The sequence below is a fragment of the Equus caballus genome, chromosome 3 (genome assembly GCF_041296265.1).
Source record: "Equus caballus isolate H_3958 breed thoroughbred chromosome 3, TB-T2T, whole genome shotgun sequence".
Lineage (NCBI taxonomy): Eukaryota > Metazoa > Chordata > Mammalia > Perissodactyla > Equidae > Equus > Equus caballus.
Window position 1 is genome coordinate 9,785,388 of NC_091686.1, and position 27,869 is coordinate 9,813,256.

The following is a 27,869-nucleotide window of genomic DNA, read 5'->3' on the forward strand; positions in this document are numbered from 1 at the left end:
GGAGATGTGAGGGCGGGGGGTCAACAGAACAGAGGCCACCCAGCACAGAGCTTCCTGACTTCCCCTTCTTCCTGCAGCCGGCAGCCTGCAGCCTGCAGCCGTGTGGACTCCAGACAGCGGCAGCAGCAGCTTCACAGGTGAGCCCATGCCCCTGTTCCCCACTCCCCTGGCTCTCTGTGCTTATCCGTGGCTTCCCCGGCAGGCACTAGGCCTGCCCCTGCCCAGGCGGACACACCTGGCTGGTGACATCCCAGGAGGCGCAAGCTGGGGACCCATCTCCCTTCCCTTCACTCGTCCTGGGACCCTGGTGGCAACTCCAGATCTAGGGGAATGTAGAAATCTATGTTTTTGACAAAAGACAGTTTAAATTGAGGAGTGGTTAGGTCCTGTGTTCAGATTTCAGCTCCCTGATGAGGCCTGGCACAAGTGATCGAGCCTTTCTTTTCTGGACCTCAATTTCCACATCTGTAAAATGGGCTATCCGGTAACCTGCACTTCAGGTGATAGGGGTGAGGGGCTTCAGGTGCTCAGTACAGAGCCTGGCAGAGTTTGTGATGGACCCCTTGGAGCTGGTGCACTTCCTGGCAGAGCGACCTGGACTGGAGCCTGGGGACAGTGCATCTCAGGACAGTGGCTCTGGTGCTGGCTGGGTCACAGACGCCCTGTTGGGCTCTGGCGTGGCCTCTCTTTCCCTGCCTGTGAAGTGGGGCTAACAAGAGTGCCCACCAGGCCTTTCCTGCAGAGACCACAGGTTCCCTTTTCAGCCGGGCCGGGGCGACGCTGGAGGTGGGGGCTCCAGGCCGTGGTTGGCAGGAGCAGGTGTCTGGAAGGGGCGGGTGGGGCCACGTGCAGGAGCGTGGCTGGCTCAGCAGGCCCTGTGCTTTGGGGAGAGGGTGGGCTGCAGGGGTGCACAGTCAGCCCTGGAGAGGAAGGCGGGGGTTCCCAAGTCTTGTGCTCGGATGTATTCCTGCCTGGGGACTTTGGGTCGGGGCCCTGCACCTGGGGCAGGCCCTGATTCAAAAGGATGTGGATCATGGAAATGGCTGTTTGAGTCTCTCTCCCTGGGAAATAGGTCTCCTTGGCCTGATTCTACAGATGAGAAAACCGGAAACACAAAAAAGTCAAGTTCTTTGCCACTGTCACAGCCCAGGCAGTGAATAACAGAACTGGTTATCAAATTTGCATCCTCCAGGGGCTCTGTTCTGCGCTCTGAATATCTCCTCAACTCTCTTTCGGCCTGAATAGGGTCTTGCCCATCCACACAGCAGTCAGCCACCCAGACGTCTGCAGCGTGGACTTGCAGCGTGGAAGCCTGGGTATGAGTCCCAGCTTGACCACTGGCCTGCTTAAAACCCCAGGCAAACTCTGGTGTGGTGTTCAGTTTCCCCATGGTTGATTGGAACCATCTTGGGAGTCGGGTAAGGGACTCCTGTGTCCCAGAGGGCCCCAAATAACGAAGTGCAGGCTGGAGAATGAGATGGCCGAGGGTTGGGGTGACAGTGTGTGGTGGCCTCTCTGAAGGGGTGGGGAGAGGGGTGCAAGCAGAAGTGAAGATTGTGGTTTGCTCCTCGGAAAGGGGCTGGAAACCACGACTTGTATTTGGGGTGCTGGGCGGGAGGTGTCACTTCTGTTTTGGCCTTGATTTCCCCAGCTGGGCTGTGGGGTGAGCTTCCTCCTCCTCCCTGGTGTCTCCTGGGGAGCAGCAGTAAGGTCCAGACTCTGCAGGTCAAATCCACACCACCGTCTGGGCCTCAGTTTTCCCTTTCGTATCGTGAGGGGTTGGACAAGGTGGCCCAACGTCTTTTCTGCTTTCTCAAGTCCCCAGTTTTTTCACTTGAAATGTTTCAAATTGTTTCATTTAGCGGCTTCCTTTGTCTTCCCAAACCTTTTCCCTCATCTTTTCTCTGAGGTTCTGTGAGGGTGAGTGAATTGCCCAAGGTAACACAGCCAAGTAAATAACCAAGTAGCCAAATAAATAAGTACCCACTGCTCTGTGACTCCAACATCTCTATTCTCTTTTAAAATAAATGCATATATTAATAGTTTTAAGACAAATGGATGACCACCTGGAAAAAAATTGAATCTGTGTCTCATGTGGTACTCAAGGATGAAGGCAAAGGAACTGAAGATTCTAAAGTGAAAATGAAACCTTAAAAGTACTAGAAGAAACTTAGGAGAATTCCTTTGTAATGCCGGAGGGAGGAAGGCCTTTCTAGCTATAACTCAAGATCCGGAAGCCAAAGAGAAACTACTAAATTCTAAGCATATATAAACATATATATAGACTTTTCTACACGGCAAAAAAGACCATAGGTAACGTCAAAAGGCGAATGGCTGGGAAAAGCATTTGCAACTCAAATAACAGACAAAGAGTTAATTTTCCTCTTAGGCAAAGAGTTTGTAGAAGATGATAAGGAAAAGTCTAACCTGGAATAAAAATGGGCAGATGGCAAACTGGCACTTGTGGGAAATGATGCAGGCACAGCTGTGATGTTTGTAAGAGCAGAAGCCTGGAGCCAGCACAAAGGGCTGTCAACAGGGCGCTCAAATAAATTACGGTTTCTCCCCTACAACACGAGCCTATGCAGTTGTCAAAGAAAGAGTGGAAGCTCTCGGTGCTGTTATGGAAAGCTCTCCAACATGCATTTTCAAGTGAAAAAAGCAAAGTGCAGACCAGCATGTAGAGTATGCTACTTTTTTTTCAATAAAGTGGGGGAAATCATATTTGCTTATAGTATGAAGCAGCTCAGGAAGACACACAAGACACAGTGGTTCCCTGGGGGTGGCTAACTGGGGACTGAGTGGTTGGGTGACAGGAGGCAATGATATAATGATATTCTGCATTTTATACCTTTTTGTATTTATTTATTGTTTATCTTTGAAAGATGTAAATTTCTAAGCTATCTAAAGAGCAAAGAAAAATTGAGAAATCTGTAACTATAACAAATGGGGCAACATTAGACTATCCAGACGCAGAAACCAATTGGGCCCAGAATCTGGCCCCCAGAAGTGGCCACTGCTTGTGCGTTGAAGTGCATCTTCTGGATTTTGCATATATAAATATGTGCTTTTTAGTAAGGATTGGATTATATTGTTTTGCCACATGCTTTTTGTTTTTTGTAAGCAATATGTCCCTATTGTTTTTTCGATAATGATAAATTATCATTTGGAACATTTTTAAAAATCCTAAGCATTAAAAAATTTGTTTTTCTGTTATGAAGGTAATACATGTTTGTTGGAGAAAATTCAAACGATACAGAAAACATGAAAAAGAAAGTGAAAAAACCTATACTCTCCAAAATAACATTATTAACATTTTGGTAACCATTCTTCTAGACATCCTCATAGTCTTAAACCTGCGTGTAAGCATAATTTCCCATCAAGGTGACTATATTATGTGTGTTGTTTTCAACCTGCTCTTTCCGCTCAAGGATACACTGTGCTCCTCTTCTCCATGACTATCTACATCAGAATTTTAAATGGTGAAATGGCAATCCACTATATTGTATTTTTTTAACATTAAGTGTTGAAAAGCTGATCAATTCACAGGAGGCTGCAAACAGTAGCACAGAAAGGTTTTGTATGTGCTTCACCCACTTTTCTCCAATGGTAACACCTTGCGTACCTATGATACCGTCTCAAAACCAGGAAACTGACTTGGTACAATTCACTGACTTTATTCAGTTTCCATCAGTTTGATATGCACTCATTTATGCACGTGTGTGTTTGGTTATATGCCGTTTTATGACGTGTAGATTCTTGTAACCATAATGACAATTGAAATATGGAACTGTTCCACAACCACAAGGCTCCCTGGCACTGCCCCTTTGCAGACACAGAAGCCCCTCCCACAGCCTTGGCCCCCACTGAGCTGTTCTCCATCTCTATAATTTTGTTATGTCAAGAATGTTATATGAATCAAACGATGCAGCGTGCCACATTCTGAGATTGGCTTTTTGCTCAGCATAATTCCCTTGAGACCCTTCCAAGTTGTGTGTCTCAGTAGATTTTTTAAATTTCTGAGTTGTATTTCGTGGTATGGATGTCCTCCAGTTTATTTAACCATTCACCTGTTGAAGGGCCATTGGGATTGTTTCCAAGTTGGGGCTCTTGTGAATAAAGCTGCTATGAAGTTCGTATGCAGGTTTTGGTGTGAACACGAGTTTTCATTTCTCTGGGATAAACGCCCAGGAGTGCCACTGCTGGGTCATATGGTAGGCGCATGTTTAGTTTTATAAGAAATTGCCACACTGTTTCCCAGAGTGGCACTGAACTGTAATTTATTTAACGCTTCTTCTATTAATAGACATTTACATAGTTTTCAGGGTTTTTTTATGGTTAACAATGGTATTATAAATCTTTTTCTAGGTATATAATTCTGGCTCGTCCTCTTATTTCCATAGGATAAGTTCATAAAAATGAGTTTCCTGGGTCAGAGGATCTCCAGGATGAAAAGCTTGTGTGTGTTGCCAAATGATTCCCTTGCAGAGGTTAGAGTCTGGAGCTCCCCGGGGAGTGGGGCGGGCCTGCCCTCACTGGGCGCTGTCATATTTCAGATCTTTGCAAATCAAATGGTGGAGAACTGAAATTTCACGCTCTTAACTACTTCCCTCTGCCACTCCCCGTCAAGTAGGCGTGTGGAGCTTTGTCAACACACTTCCCTGCTGGGAGCTCTGTGAGCTGTTTTGTGACTGTCCCCCTTGCAAGAGGAGCAAGATTCGCTCTCCTGCCCTCCTCTTGTCCTCCCTTGTCATCTTCTCCATCCTCTCGTATGTTTTTGGTGCATTTTCTAGAGTCTGATTTATAGAGGAATACATTACACAAAATAAAACTCACCTTTGGGAGAGCAGTTTGATGACGTTTGACAAATGCATACAATCACGTGTACACGTGTATCACCATCAAGACATAGAATGTTTCTCTCCCCCTGAAAAGTTGCCTTGTGTCCTTTTGTGGTCAATACTTTCTCCTCACCCCCCTGGAAACTACTAATCTGTTCTCTAACACTAGAGTTTTGACTTTTCTAGAAGATCATATAAGTAGAATTGTGAAGTTTATGGTCCCTTGTATCTGACCTCTTTCCTTTAGCATAATGATTCTGAGATTCATCCATGTGCTGCCTATACCAGCAGCTCATTCTTTTTTATGGCTGAATAGTATTCCACTGCATGGATATACCACAGTTCATCTTTTACCATTTGACAGATAATTATATTGTTTCCAGTTTTGGGCTATTGTGAGTAAAACTACCATAAATATTTGCATCTGGGTTTTTGTGTGGACAGATGTTTTCATTTTTCTTGGGTAAATATCTAGCGGTGCAATTGCTGGTTGTGTGGTAAGTGTATCTTTAACTTTATTTTTTATTTTTATTTTTTTGAGGAAGATTAGCTCTGAGCTAACATTTGCTGCCAATCCTCCTCTTTTTGCTGAGGAAGCCTGGCCCTGAGCTAACATTCGTGCCCATCTTCCTCTACTTTGTATGTGGGACGCCAACCACAGCATGGCTTGATGAACAGTGCTGTGTCCACACCCTGGATCCAAACTGGTGAACCCCAGGTCGCTGAAGTGGAACGTGTGTCCTTAACTGCTGAGCCGCTAGGCTGGCCCCAATCTTTAACTTTATAAGAAGTTGCCAAACTGTTTTCAAAGTGGCTGCCCCATTTTGCATTCCCTCCAGCAATGTGTGAGAATTCCAGCTGTTCTATATCCTCAACTACTCTTGCTATTACCAGTCATATTAATTTTCAGCCGTTCCAGAAGGTGTGTAGTGATAGCTCATTGTGGTTTTATTTGCATATCCCTAATGACTAATGATATTAAGCACCTTTTCATGTGCGTATTTACCATCTGTGTATCTTTGGTGTAGCGGCCATGCAAGGACCCCCTCCAAACTCCCCCCTTTTTTTTTTGCTGACAAAGATTCACCCTGACCTAGCATCTGCTGTCAATCTTCCTGTTTTTGTATGTGGGCTGCCACCACAGCATGGCTACTGACAGACGAATGGTGTAGGTCTGCACCCGGGAACTGAACCCCGGCTGCCAAAGCAGAGCACACTGAACTTAACCACTAGGCCATCGGGGCTGGCCCTTCCCATTTTTTATCTAGTTGTTTGTCTTCAAATTTAGTTGTAAGAGTTCTTGATATAGTCCAGATGCAATTTTTTAAAACTCAGATTTATGTTTGCAAATGTTTTCTCCCAGTCTATGACTTGTATTCTCACTCTCATAACAGTGACCTTGAAAGATCAGAAGTTTAAAATTTTTATGAAATTCAATTTATCAATGTTTTGTCTTTTGTGGATCATGTTTTTGGTGTTGTTTCTGAGAAAGCTTTGCCTAACCCAAAGTCACAAAAATTTTTTGTTTTCTTTTTCTAGAACTTTTATAGTTTGTTTTGGGATTTTGATCTACGATCCGTTTTGAGTTCAATTTTGTGTATGCTGCAAGATATGGATCCAAGTTCCTTTTCCTTTTTTCTTTTCTGGTGTGGGATATGTAATTATTCCCACATTTGTTGAAATGTGTTTGTTGAAAACAAACATTTGTTGAAAAGACTGTCTTCTCTCCACCAAATTACCTTTGCATCTTTGTCAAAAATCAGTTGACTGTGTATGTGGGGGTATATTTTTGGACTCTTTATTCTGTTCCAGTCACTGTACGTCTATCCTTATGCCAGTGACACACTGTGTTGATTAGCTTTACAGTGAGCCTGGAAACCAGATAGAGTAAGTTCTCCATTTGTTCTTTCGCAAAATCATTTTGGCTATTCTAGATCCTTTGATTTTTTGATGTTAATTTTAAAGATTGGCACCCGAGCTGACAACTGCTGCCAATCTTTTTTTTTTTTTTTTTTTGCTTTTTCTCCCAAAGCCCCCCAGCACATAGTTGTATATTTTAGTTGTGGGTCCTTCTAGTTGTGGCATGTGGGACACCGCCTCAGCATGGCCTGATGAGCAGTGCCATGTCCGTGCCCAGGATCAGAACTGGCAAAACCCTGGGCCACCAAAGCGGAGTGCGTGAACTTAACCACTCGGCCACGGGGCCAGCCCTCAACCTAAATTTTAGAATCATCTTGTCAGTTTCTACAAAATGTCCAGAGGGATTTTGATTTGGGTTGGGTCTATAGTCACGACAGATGGTGGTCTGTAGTTTTCTTTTCTTGTTCGATTATGTGCCACATAATGACGTTTCGGTCAACAATGGACCACATAAACGATGATGGTCCCATAAGATTATAATGGATCTGAAAAATTCCTGTCACCTAGTGACATCGTAGGCCTCGTAAAGTCATAGCGCAATGCCTTGCTCACGTGTTTGTGGTGATGCCGGTATAAACAGACCTACGACACTGCAGTTGTATAAAAGTATAGCACATACAAGTATGTAAACACATAATGCTTGATAATGGTAATAAATGACTATGTTACTAGTTTATGAATTTACTATACTTTTATCTTTATTTATTTATTTATTTTTTAGAGATTGGCACCTGAGCTAACATCTGTTGCCAATCTTTTTTTTCCCTTCTTCTCCCCAAAGCCCCCTGGTACATAGCTGTTTATTCTAGTTGTAGGTCCTTCTAGTTCTGCTATGTGGACGCCCCCTCAGCATGGCTTGATGAGTGGTGCCATATCCATGCCCAGGATCCGAACTGATGAAACCCTGGGCCACCAAAGTGGAGCACGCAAACTTAACCACTCAGGCACAGGGCTGCCCTTTATCGTTATTTTAGAGTATGCTTTTACTCATGAAAAAGTTTATTGTAAAACAGTGTGCCATGTTGCCCTAGCAGCCTTATCCATCTCGTGTTTGCCACGACTTGATTCCATCATTTTCTCTCGTGCTTGATTTATCTCGTGCTGTTTTGTTCATCACGGCCCCTAAATGTACAAAATTCACTGCTAATGTTGCCAGTAAGTTGAGGGATCAACCTGGAAACAAAATTAAAAGTGGTTAAGGACTAGGAAGGTGGAAAGTCAGTGATGGTTATTGCTCGCCAGTCAGGCATGCCCCATCCCACCGCAGCGACGCTCTCGAAGAAGAAGAACAAAGTGATGGAAGCTGGCAAAGGATCTGCTTCACGGAAGGCAACAAGACAAACGAAGATTCGAGAAGGGCCTATGGCAGACATGGAGCATTGAATTGACCTGAGTTGAAGACCAGACACAGGAGCATATGCCTCTGAGAACAGTGATGATCACGGCCAGAGCAAAGTTTGTTCGCGATGTTGAAAGAAAAGGCTAGGCCTGACTATGATGTTGAATTTACCGCCAGCTCTGGGTGGTCTGAAGGATTCAGGAATCATTATTCATCACCTAATGCGAAAGTCAGTCTGCAAGTGTTGATGGGAAGGCAGCTGAAGAAGTTTTAGAAACTCTAGATAAGCTGATTGTGGGGGGAAATTACTTGGCAGAGCAAATATTCAATCTGGCTGAAAGCTCCCTACTCTGGAAATGGATGCCTGAAGGACTGTCATCCATGAAGAGGCCAAGTCAGTGCCAGGTTTCAAGGCTTTTAAGGACAGGATAGCAGTCTTGCTTGGGGGCACCGTTGCAGCCTGCAGATTGAAACCCTTTGTGATCTGGCACAGTGAGGACCCGGGGCCTTCAAGCATGTCGGTAAGCTCACACTGCCAGTGTACTCCAGGAGCAGTAAGAAGTCACGGATGACCCAGCTCCTCTTCCGAGATGCCCTCCTGAATTGCTGTGCCAGTGAAATGGAGAAGTGCTATTGGGAGAAAAACATACCTTCAAGATTTTGCTTATTGTTGATAATGCTCCCAGTCATCCTCCTTTTATTGGTGATTTTAATCCCAATATCAAAGTGGTGTTTCTCCCTCTAAACACCATCTTTTTGTTTTGTTTTTTGAGGAAGATTAACCCTGACCTAACTACTGCCAATCCTCTTCTTTTTGCTGAGGAAGACTGGCCCTGAGCTAACATCCGTGCCCATCTTCCTCTACTTTATATGTGGGATGCCTGCCACAGCACGGCTTGCCAAGTGGTGCCATGTCCACACCCGGGATCCGAACCGGCGAACCCTGGGCCGCTGAAGCGGAACGTGCGCACTTAACTGCTGTGCCACCGGGCCACCACCTTTTTGATCCAACCAATGAATGAAGGAATTATAGCAGGTTTTAAGGCCTACTACCTGAGAAGGACCTTTGCCCAGGCTGTTGCTGCAACTGTGGAAGACACTGATGCAATTCTGGAAGGATTACGACATCTATGACTGATCAGGAAGCTTGCTCGGGCTTGGGGGATGTCGCCAAGGATTGTATGAACGGCATCTGGAAGAAGACACTTCCAGCTTTGTCCACCTTGAAAGGATTTGCTGAGGAGGAGGAGGTTGGAGAATCAAAGGGCTGTGGCTGAAATGGCAGACAACTTTAACCTGGGTGTGGGTGAGGGTGACACTGAGGGACAGCTGGAGGTGGCTCCTCAGGGACTGACTAATGAGGAGTCGTTGGAGCTGGAACAGGAGCGCATAGCTGAGGAAGAGGCAAGAGAAAAGGAAACTGAAGGAGAAGAAAAAGAAGAAGAACCCCCAAGAAAAGTCACAGAGAAGGGTGTAGCAGACGCTTTTGTAGACGCCAAGAAGCTCCTTAAAAAGTTTTAAAACATGGACCCCAGCAGCAAAAGCTTTCCATTAATGGAGAGGATGTTCATGGTGCATTATCTGCTTACAAGCGAGTCTATGATGGAAAAAAGAAACAAACCAAGAAATCCAGCACAGACGTATTTCTGAAAAGAGTGACACCTCCTCGAGAAGAGCCTTAGGCAGGCCCTTCAGGAGCTATTCCAGAAGAAGGCATTGTTAGCATGGAGATGACAGCTCCATGCGTGTTACCGCCCCTGGAGACCTTCCAGTGGGGCAAGAGGTGGAGGTGGAAGAAGTGACATTGATGATCCTGACCCTGGGTGGGCCTGGGCGTGTGTGTGTGTGTGTGTGTGTGTGTCTTAGTTTTTAACAAAAAAGTGTAAAAAGTCAAAAAAAAATTTAAAAATAGAAAAAAGCTGATAGAATAAGGATCTAAAGAAAGAAAATATTTTTTTTACAGCTGTACAATGCATTTGTGTTTTAAGCCAAGTGCTTAAAAGAGTCACAAAAGAGTAACAAAAGAGTCAAAAAGAGTAACAAAAGAGTCAAACAATTTTTAAAAGATAAAAAATGTCTAAAATAAAAAAGTTGCAGTAAGTTAAGGTTAATTTATTACTGAAGAAAGAAAAATATATTTGTATAAACTTAGTGTAGCCTAAGTGTGCATTGTTTATGAAGCGGCCAGTGTCCTAAGCCTCCACGTCACTCAGCACTCGCTCACTGACTCTCCCAGAGCAACCGCCCGTCCTGCAAGCCCCATTCATCATAAGGGCCCTGCACAGGTGCACCATCTTTTATCTTTTATGTTATATTTTTACCGTATCTTTTCTGTGTTTAGATACACAGACACCATCGTGTTACAACTGCGGACAGCGTTCAGTACAGTTGCCTGCTGTACAGGTTTGCAGCCTGGGAACCGCAGACTATAACAGACTATAACAGACTATCATATCCAGCGTGCAGCGGGCTGTACCATCTGGGTTTGTGTGAGTACGCTCTGTGATGTTCCCGCAGTGACAAAATAACCTAATGGTGCATATCTCAGAGTGTGTCCCCGTCACTGAGTGACACATGACTGTAACGTCAATGGCTGTTTTGAGACTACGGTAATAATGGCGTCATAAAGGAAGCTTGGAAGCATTCCTGTCCCCCTTATTTTCTGAAGGGATGTGTTTAGCATTGTTATGATTTCTTCCCTTGTCTTTTATTTTTTGGAAGAGTTTCTGTAGAATTGGTATTATCATTTTCTTAACTGTTTGAAAGAACTAACCAGAGAGGCCATCTGGCCTAATGTTTTCTTTGTAAGAAAGATATTAACTGCAAATTCAATTTCTTTAATAAATAAAGAACTACTCATATTACCTATTTCTTCTTAAGCGAGCTTGTAGTTTATGTCTTTCAATGAATTTTTCCGTTTCATCTAAGTTATATAATTTATTGGCATCAATTGTTAATATTATTCCCTTATCTTTTTAACGTCTTTGAGTTCTGTAGAGATGTCCCTGCTTTTATTGCTGATATTGGTAATTGTGCCTTCCTTTGTTTCTTGATCATTCTGGCTACAGATTTATCAATTTTATCGATCTTTTCAAATAATCAGCTTTTGGTTTCATTGATTTTTCTGTACTCCTTTTGAATTTTCTCTTTCATTGATTTATGCTCTTCTGTCTGCTTACTTTGTGCTTAATTTTCTCTCCTTTTTATACTTTATTAAGGTGGAAGCTTAGACAACTGACATGAAGTCCTTCATCTTTTCTAATATAATCACTTAAGGCTGCAAATTTCCCTCTAAGCATTGCTTTAGCTGAATCCCACAAATATCCATATATTGAATCTTCATTTTTATTCAGTTGGAAATATTTCGTAATTTTCCTTGTGGTTTTTGTCTTTGACCCATGGGTTACTTAGTAGTATGTTATTTAATTTCCAGATATTTGGGACCTCCTAGACATCTTTATGTCCTCCTTTTCCACTACATCTTCTAACATACTCATCATAGTTATCTTGAAGTCCCTATCTGATAGTTCCAACATTTTGGCCATCTCTGGGTCTGGTTGTGTTGCCTCTTTTATCTCTTGACAATGGGCCTTTTCTTTTTCCTGATTTTATATGTGTGTTATAATCGTTGACTGAATACCAGGCACTGTGTGTAAAAGAAGAGTCGTGAGTGAGGTGAGCGATATTTATGCCTAGAAGTGGGCATATTTCTTCTGTGATGGCTTCAGTGTAGGGTATTGAGTCCATCTAGTCTGTAGTTGATTTTTAGGTTTTGTTGCTCTAGGTACCTTCTGTGCACCACAGGCTTCGAATTTCTCCCCTGGTGGACTGCCACTATCTTGTGCCTAGGGTGAGGCCTTGAATCTCACAGGGATTTTCCCAGCATTCCTGCTCCACCCTCAGCCTTGCATGCGTGCAAGCCAGAGGGACTCTCTCTTTGTGTTCCGGTCCCTCCGCTTGTGGTAAATGGCTGGTTCTTGTTCCTCCATGAAGGTCTGTGCTGGAGGCAGGGGATTCTTGGTTCTCTTGCTCTAGCCTCAGCCCCTTGTGCCTAAGCCGCAGGAGAGGAGATTTCTTGGTTTCCCCTTCCTCCTCCAGGGACTGACAACCTCTGCCTCTTATTCAGTGCAGTTACAGAGTGCAGGCAGACTTCCTGCCCTTCAGCCCCATGGGAGCCAGACTCGGCTGTGTGTGGGTGAGGGGTCTTGGGCGTGTGTGTGGGTCCTGCCTTCCCCCTGCAGAAGCAGCAGCAGACTTCTGCTTTATATCAGTGCAGCATCCTGGCGCTAGTGGGCTTCCTGCTCCTTGCCAGGGGCAGGCTTTGGTCTAGTAGCAGTGCAGGGTCAGGAGTTAGGTGGTTTTTTTCCTCCTCCACCAGAGGCAGCAGACCTTGGTCTGGAAGCTGGTCAGGGGGTCTCCATCAGAGCAAGACCAGGATGTCTATCTCTCAGACACCACCAATCTGCACCTTGTTCTCGTGCCTGGCCCGGAGCTCAGGTGGGCTTCTGCAGGTGCTCCTGCCGTGCCCTCCAGCCCTGGCAGGTCCAGCGTGCCTGTGTCACATGGGGCTCTCTCAGGTCCCTGCCCTCTCGATCATTCTCATGGGCACCCAGTAGGGGACTGTGGGAACAAACTGTTGAGTGGTTCCAGACTCCCCTTGTGTCTGGGGCTCCCAGGGGTTTTAAACTGTCACTCTAATTCTCACTCACTCAAGTCATTATCAGCTTTCTTCTCGTCTGCTTTTGTGGCAACCACCTCTTCCTCCTAGGATCTGTCAAAGGTGAAACCATTCACCCCTGAAGGGCTTATCAAACATCGCAAATCACTTTATTTGGTTACCTTGTGACCTCAGCTCTCTAATGGGTTCAAATAATTGATTTTGTACATTATTTGGCTTCTTCCATGGTCATGATGGGAGTGATATTCTCTTGTGGTTTTCCACATCTTAAGTGGAAATCGAAATCATTTTAATATGGCTTTTACACAATTAAAAAAATAAATCTCCCACTCAACGTTTCTATTATGACTACATACATTTTATTCCTTATTAAGACAATTTGTATAGTGACATCACATTTTCTTTCTTGTACAACTTGGGCTTCCTGAAATGAATTGCTCCCTTTTATTTTTCATTTGCAAGCTTTCTGTAAGACATCTCTCAAAATACTTTTTCTACACGTTCAAACCTATCAGTCTGTATATTCTCTTCCTCCTCCTCCTCCTTCTTTTACTTGTTGAGCCCACCCTCTGGGAGGTTTATTTTCTCCTGCCATCTTCTGAACAGGATGAACCCTAGTCTTGCTGTTCAGTTATCAACCTGGGCTTTCTCTTCACACATTTTCTGGGGAGTAGCTTCACTTCCCCTCTGGTGGGGTTTCCTCTACCCTCTGTCTCCTTTCATGATTTACTTCCTCATTTTGTTGGAGCACATCCTGCAACAGCTTTCTGAGAAAGTGTGTATGTTTTCAAATACGTAGTGATCCTTGGTTGACCATTCATCTTTAAGAGTGGAGCACTAAAAACTTAGTTGCTTGGTGGGGCTTGGTGACCGGCGAAGCATCACCGTGAGTTTGGTCTTGGCCCTTTCACTGAGGAACACCAAAACATCCATAGCTATGTGGACCAAGAAATGGTCCAGTTCTCCAGAGAAGAGTTTTCTCCTGCCTTGGGGCACCATCACCTGGCTGCTAACAGCCTTCCGGGAGCTAAGTGGAGGAGGCGGTGAGGAGGGGATATGGCACGATTTTCCTAAACCAGAATGGCACCCCACCCTTCCCCTCAGAATCTCTACGGTGCCCCATCTCCAGGGAATCCACTTTGTGCTGGGGTCGGGTTGAGGATGGTAGGGTGGTGTGGGATGCTCCTGGACATCCCAGGTGGGAGAGGAGATCTGGGACCCAGCTGGTCCTTTTAAAGACTCACGACCACCAAGCCCCAGTTCAATCTCACCCTGCACTCCCACTTCCAGAGGTTCCTGATGCCTGCAGTTCTCAAGTGTTCCCAAGGTCGTGAGGCTTGAACTAGCTGACCTGCCCCATTGCCGTCCCCCCGACTCCATGCCTTTCCCCGCTGCAGGCACTTGGGTTCAATGTTTTCTGGTCTGCTCAGTTTCTCACCGGGTGGCCCTCTGCTCTGCAGCCTCAGAAGTTTTGCTGACATCTCTCATCTGCTGTGTCTTCTTTCCCGTCCTTCTGTCTCTGTGCCTTTGTGCCTGCTGTGTTCACTCACTCTCGTTTTAGTGGAGTTTCAGGGGGTACGCATACATTTGCTATATTTAAGGGAAAATGCATTAGTTCATTCTAAAATAGAGGAAAAGGAGGGCAGCGAGGGGCAGATCCTTGCCCAGTGTCACATGGTGAGTTAACTGCAGGGCTGGAAGGGCTACGTGTTGCTTGCTCCCAAGCAGCTCCCCTTGGGTGAGGTCAGGGCCCTGGAGAAGCCCCCCGAGAGCCCATTGTTGGGGGGGCCGTGTCTCAGGCAGAGCTGCTAACAGCAGGCGTTACTAAATGGTCAGGGATTCCGGAGTCACAGAGCCCTGGCTTCAGGCGGCCTCTAGCGAAGCAGGACCCCTTGTTCTCTGAGCCTGTTTCCCATCTGTGAAATGCAGGAGGAGCGAGGACCAAATAAGATGCGGCATGTCCTCGCTTGGAGACACGCCGCCTGCCTAGAGTCAGAAGTGGCTCCTCTGCGACGCTGACGGCGGCGCGCGCCTTTTCCAGGGCAGACGCCGCCCGGGGACCTGGGCCATGGAGCGCCGGGGGGCCCTCTTCCTCGGCCTGTGCCTCGTGACCGCGGGGAGCGGGACCGCGGGTAAGAGGCTCGGCTGAGCCGGCCGTCCATCCGGCGAGGCCCGGGCCCCCAGTGTGATGCGGGAGGCGGGGGCTTCTAACCCGGGAGCTTGAATGGGGCGCCCGGGCCTCGGGGCAGCGCCCAGGGCGGGCTGGGGGTCTCCGCTGGGGGGACGGCCCAGGAAGGGCCGGGGCGCTGCGGGCGGAGGCTGAGGCGGAGGTCGGGCTCGCTCCCTGCAGACGCCTCCGGAGAATCACTGCGCTGGATGCAGAGGATGGAGGCGGCGGCCAGGAGCCGGAGACCCACCTCTCCTCCTGAGTGAGTCCCGTGTCCCTCCTCCCGCCCCGGCTCTTTGAATCAGTGGTCCAGAGTTGGTCCAGTGTAGACCGTTAATTCACTTATTCAACCTGCAATTATCGAGTACCTACTGTGTGCCTGGCATGAGGCTCTGGAGATTCTCTTATCAAGTTTACTGTCTAGGCCAGGGGCCCTTAACCATGGATGCCATGAAAGCAGGTACAGAGCCGTGGGTCTCTGCTCTTTCCTGGGCAGGGGCTCCAAGACTCTGACTGGGCTCTCCAGAGTCTGTGACCCAAAGGCTGGGCAGCTCTGGGTGAGAAGTCAATGCCGATGACTGGCCAGGGAAACACAGGGACTGTGGGCGTCTCACTCAGTCAGCGGCGAGTGGCCAGGGAAGGCTTCCTGGAGGACGTGTCAACAAACTGGGACCAGAACAAGAGTTAATGGGGAGGAGATGGGTGGGGAAGTAAGAGTGTGCCAGGAACAGTCTGCAAAGGTCCGGAGGTGGGAGTGACAGGGCTGTGGGATGGGGGAGCCCTGCCCTCCCAGGCTGTCTGGGGCTCCTCTCACCCCTGCAGCCACCCTGGCTCTGGCCATCTCTCTCGCCCTCAGGTTCATCCACGGCCTGGAGCAGAGACTGCTGAACGCCACCTTCGGGGGCCACAACCTCACGCTGCAAACACGCACCATCCAGTCGCTGGCCTTCAGGCTGGGCTGTGACTTCGCCGGCCTCTCGCTGAGCAGTTCCATCATGGAGTGGGTCCCCCAGGTCAGAGGCGGCCCGGAGGCAGGGTGGCCGGTGCCACCAGCCCAGAGATCCTCTAGGGGCTTGAGGTCTGGACTTCCCCAGGCCCCACGGCCCTCCTGCCCACCAGTCCGGGCTCTGCCCTAATGAGCTGTGAGCTGCCTTCTCTGTAAAGTGGGGCTGATGCTCCTCACGGGAGCGATCGAAAGAGCAGCATCCTCTTCTCGCTTTGCCGGTCCCTGCGGGGAGGCAGCGCAGGAGAGGCTGGGGAACCCAGGCCCCTTTGAGGACCCTGGTGTGGCGAGATGCTCCGTCCTCAGGGGCCCCAGTCGGGTAGGGTAAAGAACCCAAACTCAAGGCCAGAGTAGACCGGAGGGAGGGCCTGGGGTCTCGGGGAGTTTGGGGGACGTGCAGCCTCGGAGGAGAGGCTTCTGCAGCTGGAGGTTCCGGGGAAGGAAAAGCCTGGGGAAAGGCCGAGAAGAGTTCACGGGGGGTGGGGGGCCGTGAAGGTGTTGGGGCCGGGTTGGGGGCCTCGGACACCAGGCTCAGGCTGTCTTTGGCCTCCGCAAGCCCAGACCAGGCACACCATGCAGTTCCCTGCCGAGCTGACGCAGAACGCCTGCAGGGCCCGCCCCCGGGAGCTGCGTCTCATCTGCATCTACTTCCTGGCCACCTACTACTTCCAGGTCAGCGCCCTGGCGGCCGAGGAGGGCGGGCGCTGGCCCCTCCCTGGGGCAACTGCGGGCATCCACGCCACTGCCCGGCCTCTGGGTGCAGGCCAGCACCACACGGGACCAGCCGGCTGTGCAACCTGAGCCAGCCATCGTCCCTCTCTGGGCCTCAGTTTTAGCAGGATGGTGAGGAGGCACAATGACAAGGTGCCAATGAAACCTGAGAAACCACCAAGTGTGTGCCTGTCCGGGACCCAGACAGTCAGGCAGGAGACAGACGAGAAGGTCGCAGGATGCCTATTCTCAGAGAACTCTCTGCCCCCTCCCTTCTCTCTCTCTCTCTCCAGTTAGATTAGAACTGTAGAGACTTAATCGTGGTTCAGTATTGATTATAACCTTGGAGATACAAAGTGATGGATGATTCGGGTGTGGGGGTGATGGGGGTGGAGTTGTCCCAAGGAGCAGTCCAGGAGGGCTTCTGGAGAAGGTGCCTTTTAACCTGGGTTTTGAACGTGGGTTAAGACAGTAGCGAGGTGGAGGCAATGAGGCTGGAAGGCATTAAACATGGGAGGTGGAGCTGGGGGTGGCAACAGGACAGTGTTCCCGGTGGAAGGAACAGCATATGCAAAGGCTGGGAGGCTGGCTCATGCTGTGCGCGTGATGGGTGTCTGCTTGTTCTCATGCAGGGAGGAGGGGCTGGAGAAGGGGGCTCTCTGGCCTCGTCCGGGGTCTCCTCGTGGCCCCTCTGGTCAGCTCTTCTTCCTCTGCTGCCCTCCAGAGTGACACCAACGCATCTCTCCTCAATAACTATGTCCTGGGGGCCCAGCTGGGCCACGAACACGTGAACAACCTCAGGGAGCCCATCAACATCAGCTTCTGGCACAACCAAAGCCTGGTACTGTGGGGGGCACCCCGTTCCCACCCCACCCCTGCCCCCTTGTGGCTGTGCTGTTGAGCATGGGTTTGACCAAACCCAAATCTGTGGAACCTTCTTAGAAACAAACTGTTTTAATCCATCATACTTTCTGAAAATTCCTGCCAAAGAAACGAGGGAGACGCTTCTACTCACTGCCTTAATCAGGAATCTTTGAGTTGCAAGTGATAGAAAACCCGCTCAAGCCAGCTTAAACACAAAAGGGAATTTTATTGGCTCATGTAAATGAAACATCTAGGGCTGTCTAGCTTCAGGCATGGCTGCATCCAGGGGCTGATACGATTCCATAATGGCTCAGTCTCTATCCATCTCTCAGCCTTGGTTTCCTGCCTTGGCTCTCCATTCTGGCGAGATGGCAGCAGAAGCGCTGCACTTCCTTTCCCTCTTCTCAGCAGGCTCTTTCTCATCAGTGCAAACTGGGGTCCCAGAATGGAGTCCTGAAGGTCCAGCTGGGCCATGTGTCCATCCGAGGGCCATCACTGTGCCCAGGGGGATGGAATGTGTGGATTGGCCAGGCCTGGGTCATGTGGGTCATGAGGGCTGGACTCATCTGACGGACCACTGGCGGAGGGATGGGTCCTCAAGGGAAGTGCGGATGCTGATACTGAAAGAAGGAAGAAGGATGCTGGGTGGGCTCAAGCCCCCAGCCTCCGCTCGTCTGTCCTGGCATCCGCAGGAGCCCTGGGCCTCTGCTCCTCTGTCCTGATGTCCCCAGAAACCCGAGGCTCCTCACCGGCCCCATCTTCCTGTCAGCCTCGGCAGGCCTGCTCTGCACCCGCACTGTCACCGTCGTCCTTTCCTTCCACGCCTCTGGGCCTTTGTCCCCAGTTCCCTTCACGTGGCATGTCCTTGCTCCACTTCTGTTGAAGTCTGACGTGTCCTCTAAGGCCCGCGCCCCGCTCGTCCCTTCCCTTCTCAGCACTCCTGGGCCCCTTTCCCCGTGGTTTCCAGGGCACTGCCTGTGTCATCTCCCCCGCCGCTCCACCCACACGGCTTGGCGTCAGGTTGTCTATGCATGAGTCTCTCTCTCCTCCACTGGCATCGAGGGGTCTGGACCATTGCTGTTCCCTGAGGGGAGGAGGGGGAAGGGGGCAGTCAATTACAGAGCACCTGCTGCATGCGTCAGAGCTCAGCTCTCAAGATTCTTCATTGCCTTTCATTTTTCCACTGTCCTTGTGACTTGGGTATAAATGATCCCATTTTGCAGATGAAGAAACTGAGGCTCAGAGAAGCTCTGTGACTTGCCCAAGTCACTCTCAGAGTCCACGGTGGAGGCGGGGCTGTAATCTGGGTCTGCCTGATGCCAGAGCCCAGCCAGTGCCTGGTAAACTGTTGACAAGGTTGCAGTGGAGTCCCCTTTGGCCCCCACAGTTTCCAGACCCTGAGCCACAGCCCACCCCTGCACTCCTTGGCTGCACCCAATTCCAGCATCTCCCCTTAGGAAGGTTACATGGTGACCTGTGTCTTCTGGAAGGAGGGAGCCAGCCAGCACTACTGGGGGGTCTGGAGCCCTGAGGGCTGTCGCACAGAGCAGCCCTCACCTTCCCAGGTGCTCTGCCGCTGCAACCACCTCAGCTATTTTGCTGTTCTCATGGTATGTGTACATCCAGCCTGGGTGAGGGTGGTCAGAGCTGCAGAGGGCACCATGTCCAGGATAGAGGAGCAAGGCAAAGGCTGGTGCAAGGGACAGAAAATTCAACTCAAATGTGCTTAAGGAAAAAAAAAAGAAATTTATGGGCTCATGTTCCTGAAAGGGCTGGGTTAGGCTTCAGGCGTGGCTTGATCCAGGGGCTCAATATCAGCAAGACAGAACTCTATCTGTCTCTCAGTTGTGCTTACTCTGTGCTGGCTTAACTCTCCAACAGGATCTCCCCATGGGATAATAAAACATGGCTGCCAGCAGGTCCAGGCTCATGTCCTACTAGCTTTCAGGCTGGTAGAATGAGAGCTTCTCTTATCCATTCTGCCAGCCAAAGTCTAAGGATTGAGTCCCACTGGCTTAGAATGTGTCACATACCTGTCCGCTAACCAATCAGGAGGAGGGAGGGCTCTGAGAGGCCAGGCCTGGTGCAGCTGGCCACACATAGTGGGAGAACTGGTGGGTCCACCCAAATGCACAGAGAGCGGGGTGGGGTGGGGGTGGGGGATTCCCAAAGAGGAAGGGGAGATGGGAGTCGGGAGGGGGGAAGTAGCACTGTCTGCCATGGCTTTCTTCAAGCCAGGACCGTGGCTAGGATCATGGGGCTGGGGGCTTGGAGCTGAGGCCTTCGCGGGTCTCTCTGATTGAGCCTGGGGAGGGCATTTCCATGCTTCTGGCCTCCAGCCTCCGTTCCCTCCCACAGCAACTGTCTGCGGCCCCGGTCCCTGTGGAGCTGCTGGCGCCTCTCACCTACATCTCCCTCGTGGGCTGCAGCATCTCTGTCATGGCCTCGCTGCTCACCCTCCTGCTGCATGTCCACACCAGGTATTCTGCTGCCCCGGGGCAGGGCCTGTGCACCCACAGCCGCTCGGCGCCCTGCCTCCTTTCCTACTTGCTCCCCGAGAGTGAGGCGGGCTTCTCCAGAGGGTGGAGGCCGGGAGGCAGGAGAACCTCTCTGTGTGGCTGCTGCTGGGTCCCTGCCCCATCTCCACCCGTGTCCCCATCATTGCATGTCTATGAGCCCAGAGGTTGGCGCTGCCTGGGAGATGTCCCCAGGCCACAGAGGGCTCTGCTCCCACCCACAGGAGGCAGAGAGACTCCATAACACGCATCCACATGAACCTGCATGCCTCCGTGCTGCTCCTGAATGTCGCCTTCCTGCTGAGCCCCACGCTGGCCGTGACCCCCGTGCCCGGCTCAGTGTGTGCAGCGCTGGCCGCCGTCCTGCACTTCGCGCTGCTCAGCTGCCTCACCTGGATGGCCATTGAAGGCTTCAACCTCTACCTTCTCCTGGGGCGTGTCTACAACATCTATATCCGCCGATATGTGCTCAAGCTCTGCGCAGTGGGCTGGGGTGAGCACCGCCTCCCTCCACTCTCGCTTCCGGAGGCTTCCAGCTGGATGAGGCATCTGCCTCCTCCTGTCCTCTTTCTCCTCCTCCTCATACTGACCATTGCCAGTCATCATCCCTGCCAATGCCCACCACCACTTCCTACATTGCTCTTCTTATCACCACTCCTCCAACATGTCTATCACCACCACCTCTAATACCGCCATCACCTCCACCATCTCTACCTCCACCACCACTGTCACCTCCACCACCTCAACCTCCACCACCACTGTCACCTCCACCATCTCTACCTCTACCACCACTGTCACCTCCACCACCTCAACCTCCACCACCACTGTCACCTCCACCATCTCTACCTCCACCACCACTGTCACCTCCACCACCTCAACCTCCACCACCACTGTCACCTCCACCATCTCTACCTCCACCACCACTGTCACCTCCACCACCTCAACCTCCACCACCACTGTCACCTCTGCCATCACCTCCACCACCTCTGCCTCCACCACCACCGTCACCTCCACCACCACCATCTCCTCCACCATCACCTCCTCCACCTCTGCCTCCACCACCACTTTCACTACGTCCCTACCATCACCTCCATCATCACCATCATCCTCATCCTAGTGTTCACAGCCATCATTGGCATCTCCGTCACCTTCCTAGCCCCTCTCTTTATTAGCTGTTTCCTCACCAGTTCCCCAACCCTCTCTCCCTTTAGCTTCCAGCCACCACCTCCCCAGTGTGACCACTACAGCTGCCACTACCATCCCGCCCTAGAGGCCTCACTCACATCACCTTGGAGGCAGCCTTCTCTAAGACCACCAGGTCAACTGCTCTGAAGCTGGACCATGGGACCTGGGGGCTCAGAACAGTCTCTCCCCCCCGTCCCCTGTCCAGTGCACTTCTGTTGTGGCAGCCCCTGGGACCCACAACCAGCCCATCCCTGGGGTCTCCTGACAAATGCTGAGCCTCTGTCCCACTCCTCAGGGGTCCCGGCCTTCCTGGTGCTTCTCGTCCTTGCTGTCAAGAGCTCAGCTTATGGACCCCGCACGATCCTACTCTCTGACAGCCAGGGAAATGGCACAAGCTTCCAGAACATGTCCATGTGAGTGCCCTCAGGGCTGCGGCAGGCTCCAGCTCTAGGGACACATCAGGGCCACATGGCCCTGGGGCTCTGAGCGAGGTGTCCTGTAGGCAGGCGCTGGCTGTGGGGCAGGGAGGGGGCCGCTGCTTAGACAGGAGGCAGTTCCGGGGGCTTTGCCACACGCCTCTGCCAGGTCCCCAAGGTCTCCTGCGGGCAGGCCTCATGTCTGTGCTGGCTGACCCTAGGAAGCCATGGCATGGGCTCCCGTGCCCGCTCAGGGGCATCCAAGGCCAGGGCAGGGGGCCTCCGCCTCCCGGCAGTGCACCGCTGTTGGCCCAGCCCCTCCGGCTCTCAGGCCTGCCGGTGGGGCTCGGCCTGCGCCTGCCTGTTCTCCCTTCCCACCACATTGCTTCACCTGCTTAGGCTCCAGCTCCCCCGACCTGTGCCTGGCATGGCGCTGCCAGCCCTCAAACCCTCCGAGTCCGAGAAGAGAGGGCTGTGGGGGCTGGGACACCGCAGGGACGGGGCTTAGCAGGTGCAGGGGGGAGGGGGTTCGAGGAGAGGCACAGAGGTGGGCCTGGGGGGGTCTGGGGGACAGACTCCATTGCCTCTTCCTGTGCCCTGGGACCTTAACCTTTCTCTTGTTATGCAAAGTTCCTAAGGCCAACATGGAGAGAATAGCTTAATAAGCCCCTGTGGACGCATCACCAGCCTTGGCCATCAGGCCGTCATGTCCCTGGCTTGGCTGACGCAGGCTCAAGACTGCTGAGGGCCCAGTCTGTGGTGGGCCCAGTGTATTGGCCTGTTCAGTCCTCACAGCAAGAAGTCGGTTCTGTTGTCAGCCGTTGTTGACAGCTAGGGAAACTGAGGCACAGACAGCTTAAGAACCCTGCCGGTCAATGGCAGAGCTGGGACTTGGCCGTGGGGAGGCTGCCTCCAGAGCCGGGCCCCAACCACTGCCGCCGTGGCCTCTGGGAGGCAAGGGCTCTGGGTGCGGGGTGGGGCCCAGGGGCTTGGTCCCTCTCACGGTGACGGTCGGGTGGGTTTCTCAGAGGAGATGTGACGCAGGACTCTTTAAACGTGCATTTTGTTATGTAATACGTGATCCGGACAAAGAGCTAAAACGACCCTTCCACAGGACAGAGGCCCATGATGCGGGATGTCAGGGGACCCCCATCCTACGATCCAGCTTCTCCCCAGGCTGCCCCTCCCCTCCCTCTCCCCTCATACCCTGGATTGGGTGACTTTTGTTCTCTTGTGTTTAAAAAACTCTTACTACATATATATGAATTCTTTAAAAATTTTTTAAAAATTATTATTTTTTTTAAAGATTGGCACCTGCGCTAACGTCTGTTGCCAATCCTCTTTTTTTTTCTTCTTCTCCCCAAAGTCCCCCAGTACATAGTTGTATATTCCAGCTGTGAGTGTCTCTGGTTGTGGCATGTGGGACGCCGCCTCAGCATGGCCTAACGAGCAGTGCCATGTCCACGCCCAGGATCCGAACCAGCGAAACCCTGGGCCGACAAAGCGGAGCACGCGAACTTAACCACTTGGCCACAGGGCTGGCCCCATAATTTTTAATTTTTTTAAATTGAGGTATAATTGACATATTATGTTAGTTTCAGGTGTACAACATAATGATTCGATATTTGTATAGATTGTGAAATGATCACCACAGTAAGTCTGGTTAACATCCGACACTGTACGTAGTTACAGAATTTTTTTCTCGTGATGAGGATTTTTAAGATCTACTTTCTTGGGGGCCAGCCCGGTGGCGCAGCAGTTAATTTTGCACGTTCCACTTCTCGGCGGCCCAGGGTTCGCTGGTTCGGATCCCGGTTGCAGACATGGCACCACTTGGCACGCCATGCTGTGGTAGGTGTCCCACATATAAAGTAGAGGAAGATGGGCAGGGATGTTAGCTCAGGGCCAGTCTTCCTCAAAAAAAAAAAAAAAAACTAAAAAAAGATCTATTCTCTTAACAACTTTCAAATATGCAATACAGTATTATTAACCCTAGTCGCCATGCTGTGCATCACATCCCCAGGATTTATTTATTTTGTAACTGGAAGTTTGTGCCTTTGACCCCCTTCACCCATTTGCTCTCTCTCCAACCATTGCCTCTGCAACCACTAATCTGTCCTCCGTGTCTATGAGCTTGGTTTTTTTTTAGATTCCATATCTAAGTGAGATCATATGGTATTAGTCTTTGTCTGACTTATTCCATTTAGCATAATGCCCTCAGCTTCCACCCATGTTGTCGCAAATGGCAAGATTTCATTCTTTTTTATGGCTGAATATTCCGTCGTATATATACGTCACGTTTTCTTTATCCATTCATGCACGGATGGACATGTAGGTTGTTTCCTGCCTTGGCTGTTGTAAATAAGGCTGCAATGAACATGGAGGCGCAGATATCTTTTAGAGTTAGTGTTTTCATTTTCTTTGGATAAATACCCAGAAGTGGAATAGCTGGATCATATGTTATTTCTATTTTTAATTTTTGAGGAAGCTCCATACTGTTTTCCGTAGTGGCCGCACCGCTTTGCACTCCCTTTTCTCCACGTCCTCGCCGACGTTTGGTATCTCTCGTCTTTTTGCTGATGGCTGCTCTAACAGGTGTGAGGTGACACACATGTGTATTCCTAAACACAAACCGCAGTCTGAGGAACTCCTTGAGAATAACTCCAGTGCCCGCTGACAGAACCCGGAATAGTAAACGTGGCAGAGCCACCTGCTGGACGCTTATCTGGCGGCGGAAGGAATGATCCGCAACCACGCTCGTCACTTTGGACGAATCCCCAAACTCACGTTCAAGGAAACTTGTCACTGCAGTGGCAGGAGCCCAAGCAGGTGATGGTGACAGTTAGGGGCACAGGCTCTGGGCTCAGGCCACGGGGTTTCAAGTCCCCCCTCTGCCTCTTACTAGAGAATGTTCCTGAGCCAGAGCCTCAGTTTCCTCATCTGCAGGATGGGGATGATCACGTACCTGCCTCGTAGCGTCCTCACGAGGATCGAATGGGCGAATCCACGGAAAGCATGTGATGTGGTGTCTGGCTGGGTAGAAGGTGGCACCTGTCTTGAAGGTGTCTTGGACGTGAAGACCTCAGGGAGGGTCCAGACCAGGGCTGGGCCCCTGCCACGCCTCTCTGGCTCACCCCTCAGCTGTCAGTGGAGTCTTCCTGCTGGTCCTCTGCTCCTCAGTCCGCACAGGGAGAGCTTGCTGCCGCTCAGTCACTGCTCAGGGAAGGGCAGGGTGGCCCAGTTCGGCCACCTGAGGGTCCTGGGGAGGGCGTCCCATTGCACAAAAACGGCGATGGGATGGAAGTGTACTGGGTGGAAGGAGAAGTTCCCAGGAAAGCGGACCCAGGACCACCGATCCCACAGATCATACCAGCTGGCGGCTAGGCTGGCCGCAGAGAGGAGAGAGGGCTGTACGGGGAGGGGAGGGAGCTTTCAGGTGGGTAAGGGCACGGGGGCAGGAGAGACCGCCTGGCTGGGAAGGAGGCTCGCGGGGGCTCCAGGCAGGCGGCCAGGCGGCGGGTGGGTCCTATCGTGGTGGCCTGGCTGGAAAGCCGGGCCCAGGACTTCACCACGTGTGCAGTCAGGCAAGAGACAATGGGTCTCAGCCGGAGATGGGGAGATGGGGCTGGGTCCAGAGGCCGAGAGACGCCGCTTCTCCCTGGCCCTGGGAGCCACACCGACCCTGGCACTTCGCTCCTCCTCTGCAGGTGCTGGGTGCGGAGCCCTGAGGTGCACAGCGTCCTGGTCATGGGCTATGGTGGCCTCACATCCCTCTTCAACCTGGTGGTGCTGGCCTGGGCGCTGCGGGCCCTGCGCAGACTGAAGGCGCGGGAGAAGGCGCCGGGGCCCCGGGCCTGCCGGGACACGGTCACTGTGCTGGGCCTCACCGTGCTGCTGGGCACCACCTGGGCCTTGGCCTTCTTCTCTTTTGGTGTCTTCCTGCTGCCCCAGCTCTTCCTTTTCACCGTCTTCAACTCGCTCTATGGTAGGCCCTGTGGGCGTCCTGGAGGAAGCCCCCCAGTGTTTACCGCTGAAGGGCTTCAGGTTGAGGGGGCGAGTTGGGGGCTGAAACCGAGCCCCCTGACGACCTGGCTTAGGGCTTCCTCTGCCCATGGGGAGGGGCGCCGGCTTGTGCTCTGCCCAAAGGCATGCTGTGGGCTGGTGGTGGCTGGGTCCCAAAGGCATGCTGTGGGCTGGCGGTGGCCGGGTCCCAAAGGCACGCTGTGGGCTGGTGGTGGCCGGGTCCCAAAGGCACGCTGTGGGCTGGAGGTGACCGGGTCCCAAAGGCACGCTGTGGGCTGGCGGTGGCCGGGTCCCAAAGGCATGCTGTGGGCTGGCGGTGGCCGGGTCCCAAAGGCACGCTGTGGGCTGGCGGTGGCCGGGTCCCAAAGGCACGCTGTGGCCCGCGGTGGCTGGGTCCTACAGTTCCTGTGCTTCCCCCCTTCTGGCCCCGACAGTAAGGGGATCTGAGAGTCACTCCTGGGGCTCAGGGAGGCCCGACTCAGCCCAACTGAGGCTGCCCTGGGCTCTGGTGAGGCCCCCTGCGGCCCCCGCATGCTCCCACTGACCAGCCCATCCTTGCAGGTTTCTTCCTCTTCCTGTGGTTCTGCTCCCGGCGGTGCCGCTCAGAGGCAGTGGCAGAGGCGGAGATGGAGGCCTTCAGCTCCGCCCAGACGGTGTCCTAGGCTGGCCGTCCTGCAGCCCAAGGCATCAGCCTCCACCAGAGAGGGTGGCAGGCCAGCTGCTGGACCCCAGAGGCCACTGTGCCCACTAGGGGGGCTTTTCCCCTCCCTGGCTTCCTGAGGCCCAGAGGGCCAGGTGTCGCTCTGTCCGCCATGACATTCTGCTCCAGGCAGGTCCAACGCCCCTGGGGGCAGCAAACTTTACGCTCGTGCCCGGGCCCAGCTGGCCAGGCCTACGGGCACAGCACTGGCCTGGGAGTTGGAAGGCCACGTTTCAAGGCCTGGCTCTGAGTCTTACGGTGTGACCTGGGGCCTGTCATTGCTCGCTGACCCTTGGTTTCCACATCTGTGACACGGGGCAGATGGCTCCTGTGCTGCCTGGCCCAAGAGCTTTGTGAAGACTGAACAAGACCGGGGAGGAAGAGGGTCACAGTGGTCCCCAGTACCTCTGCCTGCCTGCTCGGGGCAGGGGCCCAGCCAGCCTGCCAGGAAGCGCCTGCTGGGCCCGCCACCCTCCTTCTGGGGGCTCAGACTGCATCCTGCTTACGGGCCCACCGGGTGTCTAAGACCTCACCAGCCCATGCCCAAGGCCTCTTTTCCTTCAAACCCCACCCCCCAAGTATGATGACCCCAACTCCAAGCCCACCCTTCTCAGGGATCAGGAAGTCCACTTCTCCCCAGAGGCTCCTCCTCCAGTGCTCCCCAGACCCCCATGGACCAGCAGCCGGGCCATGGGACTTCCTCGGGATAGGAGGGGAGCACCTCTTCCCCCTACCTGAGCCAGCTGGGCCCCGGGGACCCGGCCATTTGATGCTTGTAGGATTGAATTTCCCCAAACCGAGCTCAGGCCACAGTGGCGGAGAGTCACTGTTGCCCTTGACCTGTGGTCAGGCTGAGGGGAGACTCAGGAAGCCGGGGCCTTTCCCGGGCTGCACACCAGGGGGCGCTGTTGGCCTGCGCCCCGGGGGCTGTTGGTGCGGAACTGCGGAACTGCCGAGCTCCCCTGTCTGGGCAGACACCAGGGATGGAGCGGCCCTGCCTCATGGAGGCACCTGCACCTGCCGAGGGTCGGGCAGGAGGAGTGCTAGCGCTGTTGACGCGGCCTTTTCCCTCTTCTCCCAGAGCGCTGCCCGCTCTGGCTCTTGGGGTCTGTGCCCTGGGCATAGCTGGTGTGGGAGTGGTGGGCTGGGCTGGCTCTCAGGGCCCGTGCCAGGCCATGGGACAGATTTTAAGGACTTTGAAGGGCACAGGAGGGAATTTGAGCCGGATCCCTTTTGTTCTGCCCTCTGTTCATTTCTTGATGCAAACAGCCCCTCGCTAGGTGGTCAGTGGTGCAGGCTCCAGAGCCAGACTGCCTGGGCTCAAATGCTGGCTCTGTCACTTGCTCGCTGTGTGACTGTGGACAAGTCATTCAACTTCTCTGTCCCTTAGTTTTCTCATCTGTAAAATAGGGACATTAGTAGTGCCTATTTTGAAGATTAAATAAAATAATCCATGTAAAGAGGCTTAGCGTGGAGTAAGTGCTCAATAAATGGTTGTTATTGTTA

The 27,869-nt window shown here is 51.8% G+C and overlaps 1 protein-coding gene across 13 annotated transcripts; it reads left to right on the forward strand.

Moving 5' to 3' along the window:
* Positions 1 to 27,869, forward strand: ADGRG5 (adhesion G protein-coupled receptor G5). Of its 13 annotated transcripts, none has more exons than XM_014738454.3 (13): positions 1 to 137; positions 10,442 to 10,589; positions 14,708 to 14,910; positions 15,129 to 15,207; positions 15,802 to 15,958; positions 16,510 to 16,620; positions 17,384 to 17,500; positions 18,981 to 19,133; positions 19,882 to 20,003; positions 20,264 to 20,532; positions 21,520 to 21,637; positions 25,348 to 25,625; positions 26,225 to 27,869. In XM_014738454.3, the coding sequence occupies exons 3-13, from the start codon at positions 14,847 to 14,849 to the stop codon at positions 26,323 to 26,325; spliced, it is 1,569 nt and encodes a 522-aa protein (XP_014593940.1). In that variant the 5' UTR covers positions 1 to 137; positions 10,442 to 10,589; positions 14,708 to 14,846; the 3' UTR covers positions 26,326 to 27,869. The 13 variants fall into 13 exon arrangements, with proteins under 13 accessions (XP_014593940.1, XP_023492822.1, XP_070117968.1 ...); XM_070261868.1 differs by having other exon boundaries at positions 19 to 137; positions 14,820 to 14,910; positions 16,505 to 16,620; XM_005608284.4 differs by having other exon boundaries at positions 19 to 137; positions 14,820 to 14,910.